Source organism: Oryx dammah, unplaced genomic scaffold (genome assembly GCF_014754425.2).
Source record: "Oryx dammah isolate SB20612 unplaced genomic scaffold, SCBI_Odam_1.1 HiC_scaffold_21, whole genome shotgun sequence".
Classification (NCBI taxonomy): Eukaryota; Metazoa; Chordata; class Mammalia; order Artiodactyla; family Bovidae; genus Oryx; species Oryx dammah.
In genome coordinates this window covers 40,636,408-40,662,164 of record NW_024070205.1, presented here as the reverse complement: position 1 = coordinate 40,662,164, position 25,757 = coordinate 40,636,408, and the positions used below count along the sequence as shown (strand labels likewise).

The window sequence follows — 25,757 nt, the reverse complement described above, 5'->3', positions numbered from 1 at the left end:
TTCTCAAGAAACACACACACACAAAGAAACATGAGGATAATTGCCCTTACCCCTCACCACTCACTTGCTTTATGAGATGGCAAAACCCCTACCTAAGGGTATTATCCATGGAAGTGAAGTTCTGCTGATTGTCCTCAAGGAGACCTCACAGAAGAGTCCTGAGAAAGAAGACTTCAATTAAGAGTTGATCTCCAAGGTCAAACCTTGCAGCAGAGATTGATAGGAATGTGGAGAAAGTGAAAACATTATGTAATGCTGGCTTCTTATGATGTTATGGCTCTCTTTGTTTGAATATAATTTTTCATATCTACCAGAAAATAGTTTTATACATCTAGGATGATTGCTTTCGTTTGGATATTATTTTATCCACATTTTTACCATATATGTAAAAGCATATAGAGCTTCCCTGGTGGCTCAGTGGCAAAGAATCCATATGCCAGTGCAGAAAATGCAGGTTCAGTCCCTGGTCTGGGAAGATCCCCTGGAGAAGGAAATGGCAACCCACTCCAATATTTTTGCCAGGAGAGCCCAATGGAGCCTGGTGTGCTACAGTCCATGGGGTCGCAGAGTTGGACATGACTTAATGACTGAAGAACAAAAATGAAAGTATATAGTTTTATATATGTGTGTGTGTATAATATAAATTTATATGTATAATTATGTATATGTAAAAACACACATCACTTTTTAAAAAAATATATTCTTATGACATCTTATGGTACAGATCGTCTGACCCCTTTTTGTTTATTCCAAAAGCACCCTTTTGAGTACAAGAAACAGAAACACACTGAACACCCAGCACTGTGTCATACATATGTGTTGATTTTTTTTTTAACTTAAAGTGAAGAGATCTTCAAGTGAGAGAATTAATCATAGAATCATAACAAGAAAAATAAATAGTTTGACTCCTCATTCTGAATTCCATCTACTTAACCCTGCTTTTCTATAAATGGTTGTGGGTGAAAAAGCTAGTTGTTCCTGCAGAACCGATAAATGCCTAAAACCGGGTCCTCTATTTGTTAACTATCACTATTGAAAGCCAGGCTGTGGCCTTTCCTCTCTGAAATGGGAATGGCTACTCTGCCTTCTGAAAACGAATATGTTTCAGCCAACTTTCATAAAGTTCAGAATTTGGTGGGCAGTTTCCTTTGAAAGTTTACATTAAGTGTTCTGCCACTCAAGTCTCCATATGGAATTGTTTAAGAAGTTTAAAGCCAGCAATAAATGCCTCGCCTCAGACATACTGTAAGCCTTTGTCTATTGAAATGCAGCAGCTGTTTCATTGCTTAAACATACCAGGTAACAGCGGCACAAAGAAATAGCAAGTTTATGACAGGCAGTTTTTCTGGACAGGCTACAGGCAAAACGACTCAGTTTTGTTTGAGACTTTAAAGAAAACACACATATGACACCACATAGCAAGCACATCTTGATGCCCTCTTCTTCTAGCTCACACTACCAGAAGTTCTCGATCAGAGAATCAAGAAAGTGAATCCAGCTTTATTTGAAAAGTATCAGTGGCAAGGCGGCACATAAGTCTGTGTTTGAACCCATAGGACAGCCACCTGTTGGGTTCTCATGATTTTGTTCAGTTTCAGATGAAGAAGTTGAGGCCCCAAGAGGCTAAGTGACTTGCCCAAGATCACACAGCTGGCGGTGGCAGAATCATGACTAAAATCCACCTCCACGTCTTCTCATTCATGGTCTGATATTCTCTCCAGTCCACCACCAGAGAGTGCATGTGGCAAGGTTTAGAACGTTCTAAGTCAGTCTTATCAAACTAGGGGAGTGGGCTCTGATCCCCATAGCATATACATAGGTTGTCTTCCCAGAGGGTTCATTTTACTTGAAAATTTGATTAGGGTTTGTTTGAATACGAGAAACAATGTTTTGAATCTTAACTAGTAAATAATTTAAAACATTGCTCCTCGTAGTCAAACAAACCCAGCTAATACAAAATAGAATGTAAAGTTTTATGAAACATTTTAAGAACCAAATATGAAACCTAGAGGCATTTCACACTTGGAGCCTTTACCCCTGGACCCCTAAAGGTCTACTTTCACTCTCCTTGCCCATTGGCCCTTTGGTGGAAAATTAGTAACATGTGCCCTAGTTTCACAACTTATTGTAACTTTAATGTGTATGAAGTAGAGTCTTATTTTAAATGTTCATTATTTGAAGGGAAAGAACATCTTAAATACCAGAGAACTAATTTATTTCCACCAGTCAAGAATTCTGTATCCTGCTCAAGAAACAGATCCCAACTAAGACCCAGAAGCCTCACAAGCCCCACTTTTGCTCCTCTCCACCCACCACCATCACTCACCACCAAGGGTAACTCTCCTGCTTTACATCATAGATTAGTTCTGCCTATACTGGAACTTTGGAATCATACAGTATGTACTTTTTTCTGCCCATCTTCTTTGCTCAACCTTTGTGAGTCAAAGGATATTCCTTTTCAAAGGAAAACTTGGTTGGTCCTTACCAAAATGAAATCCCTGGGAAATGGAAAGCAGTCTTAAGTAGAAATGAGAGAATTGTGAGATCCCAAAGAATCTATAAATTCTAACCAAGCCCCTCTCTAAAGCTGAACACAATTAAACTTCTTAATTAAGTTTTTATAGGTGTATTCATGTGAATGAAACTTATCACTGTGCCATTCTGTGGCCCCTCCCGTCTCGAAACAAAAAGGTTTTAAGGAAATGGTCTTCTAAGTAACTGAATTATATGAAAATTCTATAAATATCTCTTCTATTTGTGAAGGCTTTAAATGGTTTTAGTAATAAAGACAAAGAAGAAAGTTAAAGATTCAAAAATACTGCAGGTTGCTAGAGAAGGGTTAAAGTCAGAAAGAGAAGAAAACATGTGGAACGTTTTTAATGACCTCACATTCCTTTACACTGAGCAGAACGACATGGCGCAGTAATGCCTGTTTATCTAGCCTGTGGAGTTTGAACTGGAATGAGGCTTTGTGCGTGAGAATTTTTTGGTGAACCTCACAAAGATGTATAGGTTATAAGGTGTTATAATTAAAGGCGTAAAGATTCTTTCAAATCTCACATGCAAGTATAATTAGTATAGGTTATGTTCTGTAAGGTATTTTCTCAATGCTATCATTTAAAAGGGGTCCACTTGGCCTCCAATTGTGCAGAATCCTTGATTTAAACATTTGTACAATTGACATACAAACTGCTCAGAAAGTCCCTGAAGTGTCTGGAAACTCCCCAAAGTCCCCCCTACCTTTGTTCCAGTTATAGCATTACAAAGTGAGGCTAGCAGGAGGAGAAGAGTTTTAAATTTTCTTAGGTGCAAAATAAATGTTAACTTCGCTCTACATGAACTGTGTCACTTGATGCTGGCACTATTGCCCTAGCTGCCTACCTCTGCATACGTAATCCCAATTTAGACCTTATACTAACAAAGAATAGCTTTTGTTGATGGAGCACTGCCTAAATGCTAGGCATCAAGCCTACCAGGCTCCTCTGTCCATGGAATTCTCCAGGCAAGAATACTTGAGTGGGTAGCCTTCCCTTCTCCAGGGGATCTTCCTGACCAAGGGATCAAAACCAGGTCTCCCTCATTGCAAGTGGATTCTTTACCATCTGGGCTACCAGTGAAGCCCTGGCATCATGCTAGGCAATATGTATTCACTATTTCACTGAATCCTTACACCAACTCTTTTTTTTTTTTCTTATACCAACTCTTGAGGCAGCTCCTACCCTTAACCTCATTTTGCAGATCAGGAATCTGAAACTCAAAAATGTTAAGTTTTTTGTCCAAGAACAATAAATGTTAGAGCTAGGACTCAAATTCATTTTTGGACTGTGACACGTGGCTTGTGGGATCTTAGTTCCCCAACCAGTGATCGAACCTGTACCCCTACATTGGAAGCATGGAGTCTTAACCACTGGACCAGCAGGGAAGTCCTGTAGGACTCAAATTTTGAGCTGTCTCATTCCAAAGAATATTCCCTTAACCACTGTGATATATTGCCACTTTCTCTTATGCTAAAAATTATTCATATTATTTCAGGACATTGCCAAATCTATTGGATAGTAGGCAGGTTTTAATGTGTAACATTTTGATGTGGAAGAGTTGATTCAAGGCAGATCTTTGATCAGAATACCAAAGCAGGCTCTTATTATTTTATTTCATGGTTTGTTTGACAGTTGCTTCTTAATTCAGATCTGCTTTAAATCTATTCTTGGAAGGACCTTCTTTTAAATTGTGTTTAATAGATTCTAAGTGATACTCCAGGAAGATGTAAAGCTTCAAAAGAGCTTAACCCAACTGATGGTCAATGCCAGGAAACTTGTCTGGTTTTGAGTTTGGAGTCACACCATCTCTCCAAGTACTTACACACCTCATAGTGGAAGATTTGTGCAAACGTGTATGACTCCTTGGGTACCTGCAAGTGTGTTTAGCAGTAAATAAATCTTCAAGGAGGAGAACAGTTCTTAAGCCAAATTTACTGTCTTTTCACTAAACTTGACTTTCCTTGACTTCCACTCACCCAAACTTCAATGCTTGAAGGGTCTTTGTTCCTTTCTTCCTTGCCTCTCATATCCAAACAGCACCAGGTCCAGCTGGTTTTTCCTTTTAATATCATTTATCTGTGCCCATATTTTCTATTCCACAGCAACCTTGCTAAATTAAACCCTTATCATTCCATAAATCTGCAGTGGTCTTCTGACAGAATTCTTTATCTCTACTACCACTCTTGCAAATTCTTTTCCAATCACAGCCAGATTGACTTTCCTAAAACTCTCTTTTATTATTTCATTTACTTGCTTTAAAAGCCTTCCATGGCTCCCCATTGCCAAATGGATAAAGTTCAAATACTTTTCCCTGGCTTTCAAGGCCTTCACATCTGGCCCCAGGTTACCTGGCCAAATTTACCTTCTACAGCTATCACACATAAACTTCCCCTTCCACCAGACAGTTGCCTGGATACATCTTATGTATTAGATTGCTTCTACATTTAAATCACTCCTGGTTTACAGACTATGTACAGAGAACAGTGTTTATTTATTTCACAACAGAGCTGTGATTTAGCTGAATTCTCTGATTAGTAGAATCATTCACATGGTTTGATACCTTTAAAAAATAGTGAAGTTATGTGTTTTAGAATCTTGTCATCTCGTAGTTAAAAAATTTAACTACAACCCAGGAATCTTGAGCATCTGACAGGTGTTCTGTTGTCTGCTTGAATTTGTAACAATTAAATATCCTCGCTTTTGGCCTTTCATAGATCCAGTGACTCTAGATAAGTGTTACCTTTCTCTTAACAGAGGCATTGAAAAATCCAAGTTGGTTTATTCTTCTAGGCTTGAGTTAAGCGGCATACTTGTGTACCACACTATAATCATGACGCTTAACTGTAAATTATCTTTTCTAGTCACTCAAAGTGAGGCAGGGGGGTCATGGAAAAGAGCACTAGACAAGTCTGAAGATGTGGGGTTCAACTTAATGTGTGTGACTTTGGGCGAGTTACTTAACCTCTCAGCTTCATTCAGTTCCTTCATCTGTAAAACTGGGATAATAATACATGCTTCATATATATGCAGTGAGAATTAAATCAGATAACTTGTGAAGACACATTGGATTTCATTGATTCTCACATTCACTTTTTTCCACATTGAACATTTCTGACACGAAGATGCATGTGACACTCAGTGATACCTTGGCATTCTGTCGTAGTTTTGTTGATGGTGGTTTTCCTTTCTTAGTGGCACATAAAAGGGTGTGTCTCAAAATCAGGGGTATCTTAGACTTGATGAAATACAGGTATTGATTCTCTCTCCCTCAAGGCTATGTGACAACGCATCCTTTCCATTCTCATCCTGCCACAAAATGCCCCTCCCCAAAGACTCACATGAATTGGTCATATTTTAATTTGTTTTCTTATATGGAACTTTATGTCATATAAGGTTAACTATGGAACCTTATGTCAGTCTTCATCACTGTTAAGCTCTGGAAACCAGAGAATGTATCACTTTTTTTGTAAATGAACTTGCATAATTATATATGATTCTATATTTAATAAATATTCTCTTACTGGTACTAATTACACTTTTGAGACAACATGGAAACCTGGGGTCTTAATAGTATTCCAGTGATTTTTGGTAAAAGATAGGTAAAGGGCTGAAATACCAAGGAATGCATAGCTTGTGTTACTACGTAAGTTTCCCTACATCATTGTTTCCTGTTGAAAATACCACCACTTACCTGCTGGCACTTTCCCTTGTCTATAAACCAAGCAGCCACAGACAACATTGCAGAAATGCTTGTACAACCAATAGGCCTTGTTGTGACGATAGCGAGGTTTGGCCCTCTTTTCAACTAGCTGTTTTTCTTTAGTATTAACAGCCATAAGACAGAGAGGAAAACTGTTATTGGCATCGGAGACTCATGAAGAAAGAAGAGTAAACATGCATGATGGGTCCCCTTTCCCAGAGAGAACTTTTGTGGACTTTGTCCACAGGCTTTGAACCAGTTTATCATTCAGTCACTCATTCATTTCCATTTTTCACTTTTCTGCGGTGACTCGACAGGTTAAAGATTTCATAAATTCCGAGCTCCTAGCACAGTTATATTCTTCAGAGGACCAAAATACCCTGATGGAGGAATCTGCAGAGCAGGCTCAGCGCCGGGACGAGATGCTTCGAATGTACCAGGCCCTTAAAGAAGCCCTTGTGGTCATCGGCGACATCAACACGGCCACGACGTTCACGCCCGCACCACCACCTGTGGACGACTCCTGGATCCAGCATTCCCGCAGGTAGGAAGATGGTGCCCCCAATGCCAGAGGCCTCCCAGCTTGTCCAGAGTCATTTTCCGAATGTGCTTCCCTAAACCAATATGAACCTAAAGCAAAAAGAGGAAAAGGAATATTTAAGTTCAGGAGGGAAAGAGAGAGTCAGATAGTCTCAGCTCCTTTCAAAAACAAGCAAAATATACCTGGACAATGGCATGTTATACAGCCATTAAAAAGAATAAGTACTGAAGTGAAAAGACAGTCCAGTTAATGTGAAGCTTAAAAAAATTTAAGTTGTACAATGTTGTGTACAAAAAAGCAATTTATGCACACACACACACACACACAAATATATATATATATATATATACACGAGAGAGAGAGAAGATATTATAGAATATAGATAAAAAGGATACCCAGGAAAAGATACTGGTTGTCTCCACAGAGGAAGGGGTGGGGAAGGAAACTTCCTTTCACCTTTTACCCTTTTATAATATCCCTAATGTGTATCTGAGTTAGTCAGACAGTACTTTTTAAAATGTAGTCAATTATAACATATTTTTTAAGGATAACTTCTGATGGAAAGGAGGATGGGCAAACTGCTGTCTCTCTGTCCCCAGGTCCCCCCCTCCAAGCCCCACCACCCAGAGGAGGCCGACGCTGAGTGCACCTCTCCCACGACCCACGTCTGGCCGGGGACCCGCACCCGCCATCCCCTCCCCGGGACCCCACTCAGGGGCGCCGCCAGTGCCATTCCGGCCAGGCCCATTACCTCCTTTCCCCAACAGCAGTGACTCGTTCGGGACACCTCCGCAGGTTCCATCTCGGCCCACCAGGGCCCCTCCCAGCGTCCCGAGGTGAGTGTTCTGCACGCGGCCAAGTAGGGGGGTTGGGGGTGGGATGCTCGTGGGTTCTCTTATAGCATGACAGACAAAATTGATTTGGAAAAGAAAAGGGCAAAGATACTGTCCTACACGTTTGCGGTACCCCCTCCCCCTGGAGAGGAATCATAGGAAGACTGCTGAGCCCATGACTCCATTTAGAAACCAATATATGGACTACACTCTCCTTTCTCTACTGGCACAAACTAAATGAACCACAGAAGCTTAGGTCCAGATGAATGACATTTTGGCAGCTGTTTGTAGAATTTGACAGAGAGCTTTGAAATGAAAGAGCCAGTGGCTGGTTTGCTGCAAGCTGTGTGCTCCCTAGGTCACCAGAGCATCACAGGCTAAGGCCTAGCCTCTTCTATTACCAGAGGAATTCTATAAAACCTCTGACTTCAAGGAATATTATCCATCTGCCCTCCAAACTTTGACCCTTAAGCCCAATGTCACTAACTTTAATGTAGGCTGAGTAAAAATCTGGCTGATTCATCTGCAATTGTTTTTTATTTTAACACAGACATATGACTGCTGTATGCGGTCACTGACAATAAATAAAACAGAACATTGTACATTTGAATAATACATTTTGACATTTATAAGCAGATTTTCAGGCTTAATTGTGAAACAAGATAGCTAATAACTAACTGAAACTTGAAATCATGTACACCACATATAGTTGAAACTATAGTCTCACCTTCATACATTTACAGTCAATATATTAATTAGAGATTTTGAAAATACAGGGAATTAGGGTTTTGTTTTTTTTTTTCAACATCAGAAATTTAAAAAGGAAAGAAAATAACCCATAGAGAAAGCTAATTTTTTAGAAGTTCAATTCAGAGGATTAAAATATTTGTATACTCCATGAAGGAAAACCTTACTATGCTTGTACTGTCAAAAGAGAAGTGATTTCTGCCCACCTATGAAGTCTGAGTCACCTCACCCTCTAATTACAGTGCTTACATTTATTTAAATGTTCAGGGCTGTTGGGTGTAGTGAAGAGAAGAAGGGGCATCCTAAACCACTAAACAAAGGGAGGTGTAGAGGAATAGAAGAGAATGTGAAATCAGATTTGATTTGCCACAGGTCTTGGGCAACTCAGACTGAGCCACGAGTTCCTCATCTATGAAATAAAGACTCAGCAAGGTTGTTGCCCAAATCATATGAGATGGGGTATTTGAATGAGTCTCATCAACTGTAAATCACGGTGGATGTTATTACCATCACCATTGTGGTCCCCATCAGAGAGGATATGTGTACTCTCAAACCAGTTTTTTTTTCCTCTAACCTCAGTAAATTTGATTTATACTGAGGACTTGGAACTGAGCTAAATTCTAGTATTGATAATAAAAATGATAATATCTATTGAGCTCTCAATGTTTGCTTTGCGGGCGTGCGTGCTCAGTCGCTTTAGTTGTGTCTGCCTCTGGTGGCTCAGTCAGTAAAGAATATGCCTGCAATGCAGGAGACCCAAGTTCGATCCCTGGGTTGAGAAGACCCACTGAAGAAGGAAATGGCAACCCACTCCAGTATTCTTGCCTGGGAAATCCCATGGATGGAGGGGCCCAGTGGGTTACTGTCCATAGGGTCACAAAAGAGTCAGACACAACTTAGTGACTAAACCACCACCACCACAATGTATGCTAGGCATTGTCCTGAGAGCTTTGCAGGTTCATTTTTGTTTCATGCTCACAACAACGCCACGAGTTAGGTGATTGTCCATTTTACAGACTAGATGCAGAGGTTAAGCTGTTTACCCAAGGCACTCAACCAGGCCCTAACAGAGTTGGGCTTCAACACCAAGCAGTCTGACTCCAGAGCCGAGTCTCCTAACCATAATGTTAGGATTTCTCCACCTCAGCGCTATGGACGTTTTTGTTGAGCGGGTCGTGCTGGGCATTTTAGGACGTTTAGCAGCATCGTGGCCTCTACCCACTGGATGTCAGTTGCACTCACTGAGTTGTGACCACTGAAAATGATTCCAGATATTGTCACTGGTTTGGGGGAGTTAATCTCCCTCCCCTTGAGAACTTCTGTACTGCAGCATTCAAAAGACTGTCCCTTCCAGGTAATCAAGCATAAAGGTCAGTGCTGAGCCTCACTTATAAGCAAAATTAAATGATTGTTTTAGGAAACTTAAAATTGACTGGGAAAAGGTCTGCCATTGTGCCAAGAATGTATGGAGGCCATTGGAGGAGGGCTGTTAGAGTCCCACACAGGAGCCTTGAAGTCAGCTATTTTGTCTGTTTAGCTATAAGAAGGAACCAGAGCAACCTGGGGATGCCTGTCTTCAGGAATGAAAGTGCATGTCTTTCCCTGCTCGCTTGGCTGCTTCACCTCTTGGGTTCAGATAAGCTGGCTTGCCAATACCCTTCAGAGATACTGCTGAACGCTAAATTGATTTGTTAAGCCAGGTGGAGTTGCCCTTGGTATTTCTGAGCTCACTCACAGAGGGTAGCCGGCAGGAATCGGCCTCCAGAGCCTGAGCTGGAGAGGGAAACCTCCAGGTTTTAGTCGTCTGCACTCGGGAATTTATAGGACAACGGTTGTGTTACTCAAAATTTTTAGAGTATTCTCAAGTTAGAGCCAGAATTAATTTGATCTGGCCTTGCAAAGAGTCTCAAATGTAAAACAGAAATGAGAGTTCTGAGTAAAAGAGGAAAGTTGGTTGTTTTCTGCTGAGCCTTCGAGTTTCAGCGCCAGTTCTGCGCATTGGGAGGGAAATCCCTGGAGGGGCAGGGGGGTGGTCACCTGAGAGACAGCAAGAAAGACTCTGTCAGGATCCTTATGCCTATTAAAGTTTAGCTTTAGATGGAGAATTCTGACCACATAATGTCTGTTTTTAATAAAAGCCAGAGCGGGAATCCTACCAAATGCAAGCCAGAAATGAGGTTTAAGATTTCAAAAAAAGAAAGAGAGAGGAAAGGAAAGAGAGACAGAGATAGAAAGAAAGAAAGAAAAAGTTGAGGGAATTCTTGTGGAAACTTCACCTTGTTCTATTTATTTATGTATTCTCTTTTCCCTCCATGACTTGCCTCCATTTTCTCTATTAAAATCTAAAAAACTTGAAATGCCATTATCCATCATCTTCAGAAAACCAACCCTTAGCTTTCCGAGAAGGAAATTTAATTTTTTTCCCCAGTCCTTTGCTTTCTTAAGGGCCCTTTCTCCCCTTTTTATCTGAAACCAGAAACTCATAATATGACAAGACAGCACAAGGGGTACCCCACCAGCTCCCTGTTGGGCTTTAATGTTCCAAAGGCAGAAACTGAACTTTTAGCAGCAAAAGATTCTGCCATTGTGTGCCCGTGCTTAGTTTTCTTCTGGATAATTCACAATTTCATTAGCACGTTGTGATCTTCACCCTTAAGCGCATATATTTATTATGACCCTATTCAGACATAATGAAAGTGCTTACAGTTGTACAGAAACCATGAGTGTTCTGGGTGTTTTTTGGGTTTTTTTTAAGTGATTATTATTGTATCTCTCCGAGTCAATGTAAAGGAAGAGGAAGGAGAGAGGCTGGTGGAGTCATTTTTGGCCCAGGTTTTCTCAGCTGCTCAAGCTGTTCTGGTTTATGTGCATGGAGCCTTTCAGTGAGGGAGCTAGAAATATTGCAAACTACATGCCTGCTTTAATTAATTCCTCCTGAACTAGGGAAGCATTTCTGTCCCAAAGAGGCTCACCAACAGGGATGATTCTACCATTAGAAAGCTGACTGTACACAAATCTGACTTGGGGAACATTTTCTGTTGCTAGAAGTTTTCATGTGTCCCCCTCCTCTCTCACCTCCATCAGCTTCTCTGGAGGGGCTAAAACCCAGTTGGAAAACCCCATTTAGTCATGTCCTTGTTTAGCACGATATTCTTAAACAGACATCAGTACCTCTTTAGGGGCCCTATTCTTTTACTTGAAGATCCTAATATTTGACCAAACACTAAGTTTAGGGCTGATGTAGCTATTTTCTGTTAGAGCTTCTTAAAATTAGCTAATTGGGAATCACAGCCTTTGACATTAACAGAACAAATTAACTGAATCAAAGTATGTTTTTCCTGGCAACGGTGACTCTGGCATTATTTTATTCATTTGTCTTCTCCCCTTTCCTTGGACTAAGCTATTTTGCAACGGTCAAAAGGGGATAAGGGTGGGAGGAAGGGTCTCTATCCAAGGAAAAGCAGACTTCACTTACCTCATCACCCAGTCTTCTATTTTTTAAAGAAAAACTTTTTTTAAAATAGAAGTCCTTTCTCTTAACCACCCCCTGTCACCAAGTCTGATGGTGTCTTTTAAAAGTGACACAAGTGAATCAGAGGAAAGGTTAGCTTTTACTCCAGCTCATTCACATGACAGAAACACAGCATGAATGTCAAGAGTGCTGCACAGAAAGAGTCTCTGGGGAGGCCCATGGTGATACTGGGGTCCCTGCCTTGCGGGGACAGCCCTGGAATAGCATTAAGATTACCCCAGGGCCTCCCACTTGCATTCTTTCCAAGACTTAGTTTCCCTGACTTTACATGGAGCACCTTGAGAGTCTCCTCTCAGCCCCACATTCTCAGTAATTCATGGTTCAACTAACCATAGCAAAAGATAAATCAGTTCTTTATGTGAAGAGACAGTCCATGCATGCATTTTCTTTTCTTTACAGAGGTAAAAGCCCTTTGATTCTCTTTAATCTTGTTTTAAATGGTTGACCTTGATGTCTTCTGTACCGTATCTCTTTTATGCGTATGTATTTTATGCATTGATTTAACTGACAGGTAACACAGAATCCCTTTTGCCTAGGGATAAGGCTCCCCTGTTTCGTTTTGTTTTTAGCCAGTCCCCCAAATTTTGAATAAGAGAAAACCTGTGATTCTTATGAGTGTGTCTTTGCATCCCTAATATCAAGGTTTGGTGCCATGAAGGATGAAGCTGCCGAGCCTTGAAGTCGTGGGCTCAGGGTTCACGGACAGTTAAGCAACTTGTGGGACTAGCCTGTGTCTGACTCCTCAGCAGTCATGTTCTGGAAACATCCTGACTTACTCCCTCCTCAACAGCCCTCTAAAAGCATGACTTCTTTTAGCAGCTGAGTGTCTTTGGACGAATGATTAATTCATCTTGTGATTTCTGATTTAAGCCATGAGCTTTCTATTTTCCTCACCATCTTTCTCCTTTAAAGAACAAACAGATAAATTTATGATTAGGTGTTCTGATTTTTCAGGGAACAGTTTTTATATTTAGCAACTGGATTTAAAAGTCAAGCAAGGATTTTTACAAAGTATAATTGCTGAGACTAGAAACACCTTCAAAGGCATTCTTTCTGATTCTTTATTTTTGAGGCATATCGTGAGGCTACTATGTCACAGAATTTGTTACTGAAACTCCAAATGTAATTAATAATTTGTTGTAGGTTTACCATGAGTTGTCATGATGCTTAATATATTTTCATGAATATAGAAATTTGGCCACAAGATGTTCACTAAAGAAAATGTCTTTTAATTTTATTTGAGCCTCTCTATTAAATATTTCATCAAAATCATTCAAATACCACAATGATTCTGGTTGTAACATATTAACTCACTAGAGTGGATCAATGGTTTATGTCAAAGGTTTTCTTTCTTCAGGGTCTTGGTTTCATTCTAGTTCGAGTGGAAGTAAATTAGTCCGATGGTTTCCTTCTTGGGTCTAGCAAACTTGAGTTACTTTACACAAATATCTCCATCCCACCACAGTCCAGAATGAGTGGCAGTCTGTTTAGGTCAGGCTCAGGAATGTGGGAGCATTATGGCTGTGTCAAGGTAGATTTCAGATTGCTTTAAAATTTTTAATGTGCCCCTTATCTTACTTTTTCAAACATCTGATATTGCAGGAGGGCACAAGAAAAAGGAAAATAAGAAAGAATCTACATGAGACAGTACGAACAACAGAAATGCAGACAGAAAGCAGGGCAATAAATATAACAATAGACCATATATCACCTCAGCCCCATGGTAACTGGCAATGAGTTAACGAAACAACTTCTTCCACGTCTCACAACAAATAATAGCAAATAGCTCTGTCATTGTTCTTGTTTGGGGCTCTACATTGCTAAGCTTCAACAACGAAGGGAAAGCCTTTCTGAGTTTAAGGGTAGCCCGTCTGCCCCTGGTTTCACCTGATCGAGGAAAACAGCCAAGACTGGAGTCTGGCACAAGAGCCACTGTCCAGTGAAAACCGCACAGTCAATAATTGTTATTCGTCCTGTAGCCCGTCAGCAGCCAACTGTCACCAGCTGGAATCTGCTGAATGTTCCTACATACAAGTTGATGTCAGCTGAAAGAAAAGAAAACAATTCTACCCAGTGTAAGCAGACCCACAGTCTTGCAGACGCACACAAGCTAGTACTTCTGTTTCATCACCGCCCTCTTTTGTTTCCCTCACTGTAAGAAAAGAACGGTTTTACGGGGAACGATTTTTCATTTTCAGGCAGTTATGGTCAGATGGCGTGTTTTTCAGTGACTTCAGAGATTCATGGCACAGCATGATCCATGGCTCTTTCGCCTCTAAATTTTCTGTAAGCAGCCAGCTCCAAGAATGAGCTGCTGGACACTTCTTCCTCGCTCTGATTTATCAGTTACGAGGAAAAAATCAGAAGTGAAATTTAGCTTACTAGAGCCACTTCAGCCAATAAATAGCCAGGAAATTAAACATGAAAATGTAAATGCTGCATTTTTCACTCAGAATATGTATTATATGCCTACCTCCAGTTGTATGAGAGAGGAACTGAGGATTTAACTGAGGGTTTGATGGCTCTGGTCTACTTGTCATAATTTTATTGCTGCTTAAATATAGAATTTTTAAATGCCCTACATTGAAACCCTCAGCTTACTGTAGCCAACATCTTGTAACCATTGTCTAGGGGAACCTCTGAATCTAAACATATATTTACACCCTTTAGTTGCCAAATGAAATCCATCTGGCTTACCCAATGCTGTTTCCAAAAGAATATTACACTTTTAGTCTAGCCAGTATTTTTAAATGTAGGAGAGGAGGTGGGGGGTGGGGGGCATGTTGGAAAGACACTGGGTTTGTAAGAATCTGCCTGTGTACTGATGCCACATTACCAGTATTTAGATAAAGTTTAAGCTCACGTGGCAACTCTGACCAGAAATTGAATTCCTATGGAGGGCAGTGTCAAAAGCCACAAAGAACAGAGGCAGGCTCATCATGGCACAATACTTTCTTTTCTTTCTGGCTACTTTTCAGGCATCAGAGCCACATGGTAGGCAAATCCACAAACAACGAGTGCTCTAATTTCTGAAATTATTTTTTAACCATCCCCATAAACACCAGGAACTGTCCACTCCTGTTTTCCAGCCAAAATTATCAGCTCACATGAACTGTAGAAAGAACACATTCTATCCAAGGACCAGGGGGAAAGATGCTTAATCAAAATGGTAAATGGCAAAATTCTCAATTGCTCATGGACAATGACAAGGCCAGGCCTTCTTGATTTTAATTGCTTAGACACATGGAGAATTCCAAATCTTCGTAAAGTCAGCATTTTTCCCCATTGGGATTAAACACTGAAAAATGGGATAATACTGTTCTTGCTGCTGTTATGGGAACCCAGTAAATGTGTAGGTTAATATAAAATTTAGGAGTAAACTTTATCCTTTTTCTGTTTTTGTTTTGTTTTTGAGAAAGAGAGAATAAGGGAAAGACTAGATAACCACCAACTAGATATATCACCACAAGTGAATCCCCAGGCGTCATTGGCAATTTTGAAACCCAAGAGAAAGGAAACCTCAGGTGGCTCTGAATATGATTTGGAAAATAATCTTATTTTACAATCAAATATGCCAGTTGCCTCCACCATGTAAATAGATACCTGTATTAAGTTTCAGATTTTCATGAGCAGCTTTATCTACATTTCAGTATATTTTACATTCATCTAGCATGAGACTTTTTATGATAAGAGGAGATGGGAAAGCCTTTTTAAAAGATATTTAGCAGCCGAGAGAATCTAAAATGGAATTATTCCACTTGGAAATGGATAATTATGTAAGGTATATTCTGTACCATGTGCATTTTTAAATTTTATATTAAGATTGCTTTTGAAGCCAATTTTAAGAGTGAATACAGCTTTTCCCTCAAATAAATCTCCTCCTAGTCTCGTGCGCAAGTGTTTTCACCAGAAAGTCTGCACTCTGCTTTGCCTTTTAGACCACCATTCATGGAGTAAAGCTATAAAAATGAGGAAAACGTCTACTTATTTTTAAAACAACTAGAATTTCTTTTTACTTCTTAGCAGTATTGGAAAGTATTTTAATAACTAAAATAATAAAACTTCATGTGAGGCCAATGCTACCTTAATTATTGCCTCTTGGGGTGGAAAATTAAGGAAACGTTAGTAAATGTGTTAACTAGAGAAACCACTGCAGTAATTTCCCTCCGCGTAACTGGGTCTAAAGTCACAATAAATCCATGCTGTACACATCCTTTGAAAGAAAGAAAAGTTATAGTTTTAGCTGTAATAGTAGTAGTATCAGAACTCTCAGGACTGAAATTAATGGACCATAAAAATCCCTGCAATTCATCAGTGGACTTTGATTAACCTACTTAAATGCTCTCCAGTTCAGTTTAAGGATCTGTGATGAGGGTTGTTGATATGATTGCTTGATTTGTTTTAATATTTTAAACACTCTAAACTACCCCATTACCATCTTAATATTCTAAAACTAATAAGTATTTGGAAATTCATTTTGAAGCTCCGTATCTTTGAATAAACATGTTGAAATCGTGTTTCTTGCTTTTGCTTAAATCTTCAGTGTGTGATTGATGACATCTTGTAGATTTCCCTCTTTTTTTAACTATCCTCGCCTCCTTCAACCCAGGACCCTTTCCATTTGATATGTATTGTTTATTCAGTCTTGTGACTGAACAGCACGTGGGGCATTCATACCAATAACCACTGTTACTGTGTTGTTCCCTTCCCTGTACAGCAAGAGGTCTCAGCAAAATATTCTTGAGGGTCACAGGGAATCTTTGCAACTTACAAATGCTTTCCCAGTCTCTGTAGACTGTTCAGGTTTCTGTCTATATGTTGTTATTTTTATCATTAAAGTTAACCTTTACATTTTTGTCTGTGGATTTCATACCACTTATTAAAGTGCATTTTGGGATACAAAAATATGCAGCTAGAATAACGAAGGTAGTGCTGACCACCGTCTCCAGTCCAGAAAGCGATGCTAAAGCAGAAAGGCAAGGTTTTAGGACATTTGTCTTTACTGCGTTCTCATTGCGTTCCTGTTTTGTACCCCCATCCTTCTGATCCCTTTTGTCTCTAAGTTAGTCACTACACCCAATTATATAGGACGGTCTTCCGTTGGTTACTTCTGTCGGACACCTGCCTTCTAGCTGTGTTTGGCAGGCCCGCCGGATGAGGTAATAATCAGAAGAAAATGTTCTGGTTTTTTGGCCCCATCCACGTACAAGATTATTCAAAACAGTTTTCTGTGAGCGAGAACAGAGATGCTTTGAGATCCCTTGGTCTAAAATTCTGTGGGGGTGTGGAGGAACAAAACTGTAAACTTTTTTGATCCCTTCTAGAAGAGGGGAAATATAAATTACATCTGCCTTTGCCCATCCTCTCAGTGATGGTTACAGACAGATATATGTAGAAATGAGAGCCTCTCATTTGTAAACATTCTAGCTTCTCTCCCCAGCCCTCTTCTTGAGCACAGCTCCCATGGTCATTACAGCAGTGTTTTCCTAAAAGCATATTTTGTGAACTATTTCTCCAAGATGATGGCAGTTTTTTGTAAGATAGATGCCTAAAAGACATATGGTTTTCATAGATTTTTCCGTCTAGACTAGCTCTATTTAGTGACTTTTGGCCTGACTTGGTCTAGTTAAAGTTTCTGTAGGAGCTTGTATAAAATTTTTAAATGTGGGCATACCATTAAGGTGTAAAACAAAAAGTTTGACTTCTTATTGGCAAACGATTAGAAGGGATTGGTTGAAAATTTCCTTCAGGTTAAGTAATTGTGATCATATTGTGCACCCAACTTGTCCATCCCTCTCCCACAACACTGTCCAGAATGGAAAGGCTTACCCCCAAAATCCTGTAACTGTTAAATTCATATACTTCTCACTGTTTTCCTGAGTAAATTCTTTGTATTCCAGTTGATGCGTGTGAGTGTGTTAGAAAGCTGTAATTCTTTCTGCAGACTCTTTACATGGCCCAGGGGACTTATGATTCCTTGCCCTTTTAGCACCAGTTTTTACAAACACAGCATTTCTCTCATTTTAAAAAAAAGCGTCCAACAAGCCGCAGAGTAAAGGAGAAGAACATTCAGGAGTTTTTGTAGTACCTTCAAACGCCGATGAAGATTTCATTTTAAAATGGCAGTTTTTGAGCCAATGTCAGAAGACTCATTTAGAAACAATATGATACTTAAAGAGAAAAAGAATAATTTCTACACTTGTCCAGAAATCAACCTTTTGCTCCCTGACACCACAGATCCGTGCCCAGTTTAACTGCATCAGAACACGGAGACTTGTGGAAGGGAGAAAGTGTGGGCCATTCTATTTTCGCACTGAGCATTTCATTGGACTCAGTCACATATTTGTTCATTGACATGGCAGCTTGCAAAGCACACCACCTCTCTGTTTTTCTGTTTGCTTTCAGTGTTTTTGTTTTTCAAGCTTGAACTCTAAGGCATGTTAGAGCTCCTCCTGCTGGAATTTTTTTTAATCACTGGGATTCTAATTAGTAAACGGTACCTCGTCTCCATTTTTCCTCTCGGACTGGTACATGACCAGAAAAATATGATGTGGTGCATTTGAAACTGGCTTTTTAATTCACTAGGTTTCACAAGTCAGGCAAAAATGAAACCTTGGTGTAACATAAATCTTCTTTAAATCTTCAGATTCCTCATGCTCAATCTTTGTTGTTGTTGTTGTTACAAAAATAAGAGGAATTGGAAAGTTAACTTTTGCATCTATATGTCTAAAGTACACATTTACCCCCTTTGAGGTCAGGCCCCAAGTCGGATACTCATTCCCAGAAGGTTCTTGCTGTCTGTCAGAAAGGAGAAAAGGTCTTCCCCACCTCTCCAGTGCAGAAGTGAATTTTACAGTTTCATAGAGAGATCCAGTGTTGTGTTTTTCCTCCCCATCCTTGTTTCTTTTCATTTCTTCTCCCTGATTTGAGGTGACAAAGCAGTGTACATCTCAGAAGTAAAAGTTCGCCTCTCCCAGTAGCTGGTCCTTAGCACCTCCTTCCCAACCTCTCCTCCTTCCCCCAGATGTCTGAATTGGCCAACCCCCTCCCCTGGTGCCTGGTGTGGGAGTGAGGGGAAGGGCAGGGAGAAGAGGACAGAAGACGATGAAGAGGGTTAGAAATAGCTTTGCCCCAGCTACCATCAGTGGGACTAGGTTTCTACATCTATGCATGTAAGTTCTTAGATCTCTTTGGGGATTTCTTGAAAGAGAGAGAGAGAGGTAGAGAGGGAGACAGAAGGAAGGGAAAGAAGAGGAGAAAGAGACAAAGAGAGAAAAAAATCCTCAGAGGGGACACTGCATAACTTCATTCAATAACCATGTGTGTGTGAATCTCTTTAAAAACCACCTCCTTTCTCTCTGTGTAGTTTTCTCATCACTATATTCCTCTGACCTTCTGTTTCTTTGCATACCTTTTAGTCTTTTTCTCTACCCAGCTTCTCTGTTGTCAGTGATATAGTACAGAAGTTAAAATATAAAAAGGTCAGAAGTAATGGTTTTTAGGAATCATATTTTAAAACAAAAGACCTTCAAAAACTTTGCTTTGTGAATTAGGACTTGGATTAAAACAAGTAGTTTTGCCACTTGTGATAAAAAATGAGACATTTGATTTCTCAAGCTGACAGTACTTTTTCTAGCTTTTTTACCCCCTTCATACATACTATCTCCTATCCCTGGAATGCCGGCACCCTCAACTTTTTGTTTTCTTCAAGCCCTTTTAACGCCCCAACCTCTTTCCATCTCTAGTCTAAGACTCCAGGTGTCCCTGAAGCGCTTGAGGCATAATCCTGTCGTTGCACTTACCCAACTGTGGACACTGTGTACTTGTCTCTCTTCCCAGCTCAACTAGAAATTCCTGGGCAGTGACTGTCTTTATTTCTGTACCCCTAATGCTTTATACAGTACCTAGCACATAAATAGGGCTTATTGAGTGAATGAAAGAAAACAAAATGAGTTGATATATAATGTTTAATCAAAGTTTATTTTCAGAATTAGCCCAATATTTAGTGTATTTTAAGAAATGATTTAAACACACACTTTCTCTCTTGTTTTTGTGCTATTCCTTCTGTGCTAAAACCTTGCCTGGCTAATTCTTTTTACAAATCATAAAATGAGTGGAGTTCATGTAGGCATATCATCTCTTAAGCTGCCTTTTTCCTGCAACCACAGAAGTGGGTTTATCTGTACCATCCTTATGGGTGGAACCCGAGTCAGACGTTTAAAATAAAGTGAAAAAAGTGTGGCAAGGTGGATTATATGACCAGTTATCTTAGAGACTAATTTATACAGTATATGTTTGCATCTTCAAATAAAAGTTACAGGCTGTTTTTCCTCTTATGTTCTTATTTCAAAGTTCATCAGTTGATTCATACTTTCCCAATGACATACATTTAAAAATCATGGATTCATTTTCACAGGGGAAAGAAATGCTGGCTCTAAAATGTAGCAAGAGTCATATTAGAGAATTTCTCTTGAATCCTTTAAATGTACTCCAATTTCTCTGTTGTTTCCAACATCTACTGTAAACTATTCTTGGACAGTACTGGCTCACTCTGTACCAAAGCTAAAAGAGCCAAAAATATGCTGGATAGCATCCTATAGTGTTTTTGACAATTACAAAATATTATCTTCCATGTGGACAAAATCATGACTGTTCATAGCATTTTTCTGAACCTCGCCTTGGACTTTTTAGATATGCAAAACCTGTTTTTTAAATAAATGCTCAAATTAAGAAGCAAAGCACAATGCTGTGCTGAAATTTGAAAATACTGTGTCCCACAGTCTGTTCTCTTACAGCAGACATTAGCAAGAGGAAGTCCTGGGTCATAGTTAGCTGCCTTTCCATTTCACCTGGAGGTGTGCTCCTGTCTGATTTATTCCTGGGTATGTTCACTTATTCATGTCCTTGAATTCCTGCTTGAGACACTGCCCCCTACAGGTGCTATGAAAGGCTGCAAACAGGATAAGGCGTAATCTCAGGTCATGGGAAGTTTATAATGTTGTTCAGATGATAAACTATGTATACATGCCTTAAACTTTGAAAAATGATGCAAGGATTAAGTTATTCAAGAGGGTCATGGAGAAGTAAGGCATTTCAGTTCCTGGGAAGGAGTTACTATGGGCATCCCCCATTTAACTGACTCAGACGCCACCAGAGCAATTTTTGCCTGAAGCCACTTGGGAACCAAGCACAGCAGAGTCCATTGTGGGAGGCATGCGTCAGGACTTTAGAAAGTTCAGAAGCAGTTTTTGCTTTTGTTCTCTAAGAAATTCATCCTATGTAGCCCTCAAAAAGGAGAGATACTTTACTTCTTGTACTTAGATAGACAAAACCCTTCTTTTTTATCTTTTCACCAATAAGATCAAATGACCCTAAATGCAATTACATGTAAATTAAATTTTGAAACAGTTATATTTTAAGGCTTTACCTATATCTAATAAGTAGAGCTTATGGTATAAATTACATATCCTTTTTATGCAAATAGCTGTCCTTGTAGGCAAATATAATTCCCCTAAAAGTATCAGTCTTTGATTTTTTTGAGGGTTTTTTATTTTTTTAAACTTGGGTCCACCTAACTAACTGATTAGGCTGGGCTTCAGTTGTACCCTTTTCAAAGATGACAAATTGGTTAGATGTGCCTAGTGTCTGCACCCACTGCCATGTTCATGAGCAAGCTTCTCTAAACAAGTAGTTATTCTTCTGGTGATGACTAACAAAAAAAACCACTGTAGTATAATATCTCAGTCTTTACAAAATAAACCTAAAACCAATTTGACCCATGCTTGAATCTGATTTCCAAAGGTATCAAAAATTTCCACAACCATTTCTTCATCTTTCTTAAGATAGTTTTTCCCAGCATTTTCTCTTTTTTGCTCTGACTTTATCTGGCAAGTGAAATGAATTGCTAAGAAAGCAAGGACAAAATCATTTATTATGTCTTCAGACAGTTTTCAAAGCATGGGACCAGCAGCATTAGCATAATCTAGGAACTTACTAGAAATGTCTCACCCCTATAGAAAGTCTGTGTGGGACCTAGAAACCTCTGTTTTAGCAAACCCTCCAGGGAGTTCTGATGTACAGTCTAATTTTAGAGACATACCCTTAGAACATGCCCATGTGACTGCCCTATAGAAAAAAATGCTGGCCTGGGAGTCCTGATATTTTGGTTTAAGTAAGGAAAGGATGGAGCCTGAGCTACATAGGCCTAGTCTGGCTCACAAACTTATCAGATAGATAAATCTCACTTTCCATCCTGAAGAGAAATACAGGCAGGGGCAGAAAGACCAAGCCATGTCAGTAATTGGTGTTATGATGCACCCCTGTTAAGATCGGTCACCCACTGTGAATACTCAGAACCAGCTAACCCAGAGAAGAGCAAATGAAGATTTAGTTCTCCCATTCTTAGAAAAGAATCAAATGAGACAATAAGAGAATTGATTCATTCTTCTCTCTTATCAGTGTAGCCAGTTTCTCCCCCACCATGCCACCCACCCCATATGAACGTTCGACTTTCTCACAAAATTTGTCATTGTCCAAAATAATGCACCCGGCCCATCCCTGCAGCTACAAATGCGACTTTAAGTATTACGTCTTTCCCTTTGATTTGGAAGCAGAACCGTGGCTCTTCTATCGTAACCGTAAACCGCCCACACACCACACAGTGTTTCAATAAACACTAAGTGATGCAAGATGCTGTATTTCAATATAATGGGTAATTTAATGAAGCCCATCTCTGTGCAAAGTAATGGAGGAAAATCTGGTACAAAACAAATAACTCTGCTTGGCCCAAAACAAACTGTCTTATGAGGTGAATGTCTTTGGAAACTCTTTGAATGGTTAGGAACTGGACCAATGAAATGAACTTTAACAGTAAACCTTAAATGTTTTTCTGGTGTTGAAGTTGGCAAACTTCTTAGCACTACTTATTAAGAAAATTCATACTGAACAACTTGATGCTCCTCTTGGATTGTTTCCTTTACAGATTATCAAGGGGTTATTGTTTAGAAATAAAATGGTGCTTATTTCTTCCAGAAGGCCTGACCAGCTCTTTAGATTTTTAATTACTAAGTACATGTATGAGTTATTTTAACTTGACACTAGGCATATGTTAAAGGTGTCATAATTATTTTAATAGACCGTGATGGAAATTTGATCTTTCTTCTTTTTCAATCATTAATTCACCACACAGGGTGCAGTGCCTATTTAGTGCCCTAGGGACTCCCTTAAAGTGCTCATAATGGATAGGTTCTCCTGATTTATTTATTTGAAAAAAAAAAAAAAATAGCATGAGCCAAAGACAAAGCTGAGTTCTGGGATCTGGTGATGAACAAGACAAGCAAAAGACCTGGCACATAACAGAAATTTGTATTTTTTTGGTTTCCTGCCTTGCCTTCTTTCTGCAATTGCCTATTATCGTTGACTTTGTTGCATCATATCAACACGGTCCAAAGATTAGAGAGGAGATTAAGGAGAAGTTGCTGTGCCATCAGAGTATTTCGATCTTTCTATTCTCTGTCTCTATCATTGAGTCCATCTCTTCTACCTCCCCACTTAATTTCTAGTTTCTTTAACCCCATTATAGACCTACATTCTCCTGACTTTCAAATTTTATATGCCATGATTAAAATCATATTTGCCCCTGCTTTAACCACATTATTGTATTTTCAAGCTCTGAGCCTGAATTACAAAATTTTGCCTCATTTTTTCCACTTAAGATGGGGTACTGTAGTAAAACCACTTGCATACTTGTCTTAGCCCATTTGTATTCCACTATGAATAGATTTGAGTTTTTAAAAATTATGGAGCATAATACAGACCACATAGTACATGCTCAATAAATTATACATGCAGTGCATAACTGAAAAGCATGTTACAGACCATCTAGTCTGAGTCTCCTGTGTCATAGATGAGAACACTAAGGCTTAGAGAAGTTTAGTGGCTAATGATTATACAAATTGGCAGTTGAAGCTAAAATCCACATCTTTCAACTTGTGTGTAAACGTGCTGTCTCAAATATAAGCCTCTGACAAATGCTTCAAAACAAGTTGCATTTCTGGCCTCATTGGACCCGCTCTCCTTGAGCTAGTCTATACTCTAGCCTGTCTGAACATCTTTGTGTAGGTACTTTTCAGTCATTCACTTGTCTGCTATTTAATAAATATTTATTCACTGTCTTCTAATCACATTATACTGAATACTGAATATATGTAATAAATACAGAATATGTGGTCTCTGCACTCAAGAAATTTTCAGTCTACTGGAGAACACAGGCCATAAGCTAGTAAATACATAATGGCAAACAGTTAAGTGCTATGAAATGCATAAAACCATGAAGTGGTGAGGAGTGGTGGTTGGAAATTATCGGATGGTCAGGAAGTGCTGGGGTATGACATTTAAGCCAAGAACCAAAGAATCAGAAGAGAACTCAGTTGCATTCCTTGCTCTCTTGGCTACAACACTTAGTCCAAGCTATCACATATGCATGGAACAGTTTCTATCCCACCATGCTACACTATATTCTGCCCCTCGCTGCATTTGTCATTTCAAGTCTACTTTTTTCAAATAAAATCCCCTAATTAAGTCCATCCCATTACTGAGCCTTCTGGTGGAGTTTTGCTTTTTCAGGTTCAAATTCTGGCCAACTTTCTTGCTCCTCCTATAACTGCTAAAATGCTAAGAATATATTTCTGTAGATTATGTGACTAACTGTCAAACTCCCCGAGGAAGGGCCTATGATTTAGTATTTATTCCAAACATCTACTAAACAGTTAAGCAGTCAAATATCCTGTAGGTAGAGTTTCTAAGTGTCTAAACTCTACATGTCATTGTAGCTGGTTTTGTTTTGTTTTGTTTTTTTTGCTAGAACAGTGATTTATTTTTTTAAAATACCTTAGTATAATATAAAGATCAGTGGCTATCATAAGTATTCATAAGTTGTTTCTTACTTCTAGGAGTAACTTTCATTTATTCATTTGTCACATGTGCAATGAGTGAATGACAATCTCTGAGCTAGACACCACAAGAAACTGAAGATGACTAAGACAGTCCATTTCTGGTCAGTGGCAATAAATATATAAACCTAATTCTAGAAGTACGTTGGGATGCTAGAGAAACATCAAGATAGGAAAAGGTAGGTCAGAGAAGACTTCACCAAGGTGTAGAGGGAGGAATAAACAAAAGAATCAGAAGAGAACTCTGATTGAGGACATCATTGACAGCTAAACACTCTGTGAAACACCTCAAGTGGACATGACCTCTGGCCTCTGGAAAGTTCACATCAAAGGAGAAAATGGCTGGGTTCAAAGCCAGGATGCAAGTTAAACATATAACCATTTCAAATGAAAATGAGTAGTATGCTAGTGAAAGAGCAGGTGTTTTTGCATTGTCATAAGCGAAAAGGAAATAACAGGAGGATTTTTCCCAGCAGGAAATGGCCCAAACATTTCTGGTGGTCACACTAGCCGGTAGCCTTTCTGTGGGAAAAGGACTTACTTGTTTACCCAAATTAAACAGCTAGTAGGAATTGGTTTAGTTCCATATTGTGCTTATAAGGTATCTGTAGTTACACTTTGAAAAACTGAGTGCTGCTTAAGTGATAAGACTTAGTGTAAGAGGTTAAACTGGCATGCACCTTCCCAAGAAAAAACCTTTCCTCCACAGTTCCTTGGATATTTTTCAAGCACCGGAGGCAAAAGAAACTCCACTAAGATCTATGAGTTTGTGCTTAAGCGGTTGGTACTTTTCCCATTAACCAACAATACCTTTTTTGTTTTGATTTTTCCTTGACCATCTAATTTTATCTTATAGCTCTGGAATTTTTAACATTGCATAACCATTCTCTTTAGCTTTTCTAACTTCACTCCTTCAT

The 25,757-nt window shown here is 39.4% G+C and overlaps 1 protein-coding gene across 9 annotated transcripts in view; it reads left to right on the top strand.

Moving 5' to 3' along the window:
• The window catches only part of DNM3 (dynamin 3), a 641,139-nt gene that overhangs the window by 603,960 nt on the left and 11,422 nt on the right, over positions 1–25,757 (top strand). For 7 of the 9 annotated variants that reach the window (XM_040263496.1, XM_040263493.1, XM_040263497.1 and 4 more), the window contains 2 exons: positions 6,555–6,781; positions 7,378–7,614. In XM_040263496.1, coding sequence (XP_040119430.1) covers positions 6,555–6,781; positions 7,378–7,614 — 464 coding nt within the window. Of the gene's footprint in view, positions 1–6,554; positions 6,782–7,377; positions 7,615–12,532; positions 16,408–25,757 lie in introns of those variants that run through there. The other 2 variants (XM_040263498.1, XM_040263494.1) reach the window with 1 other exon arrangement.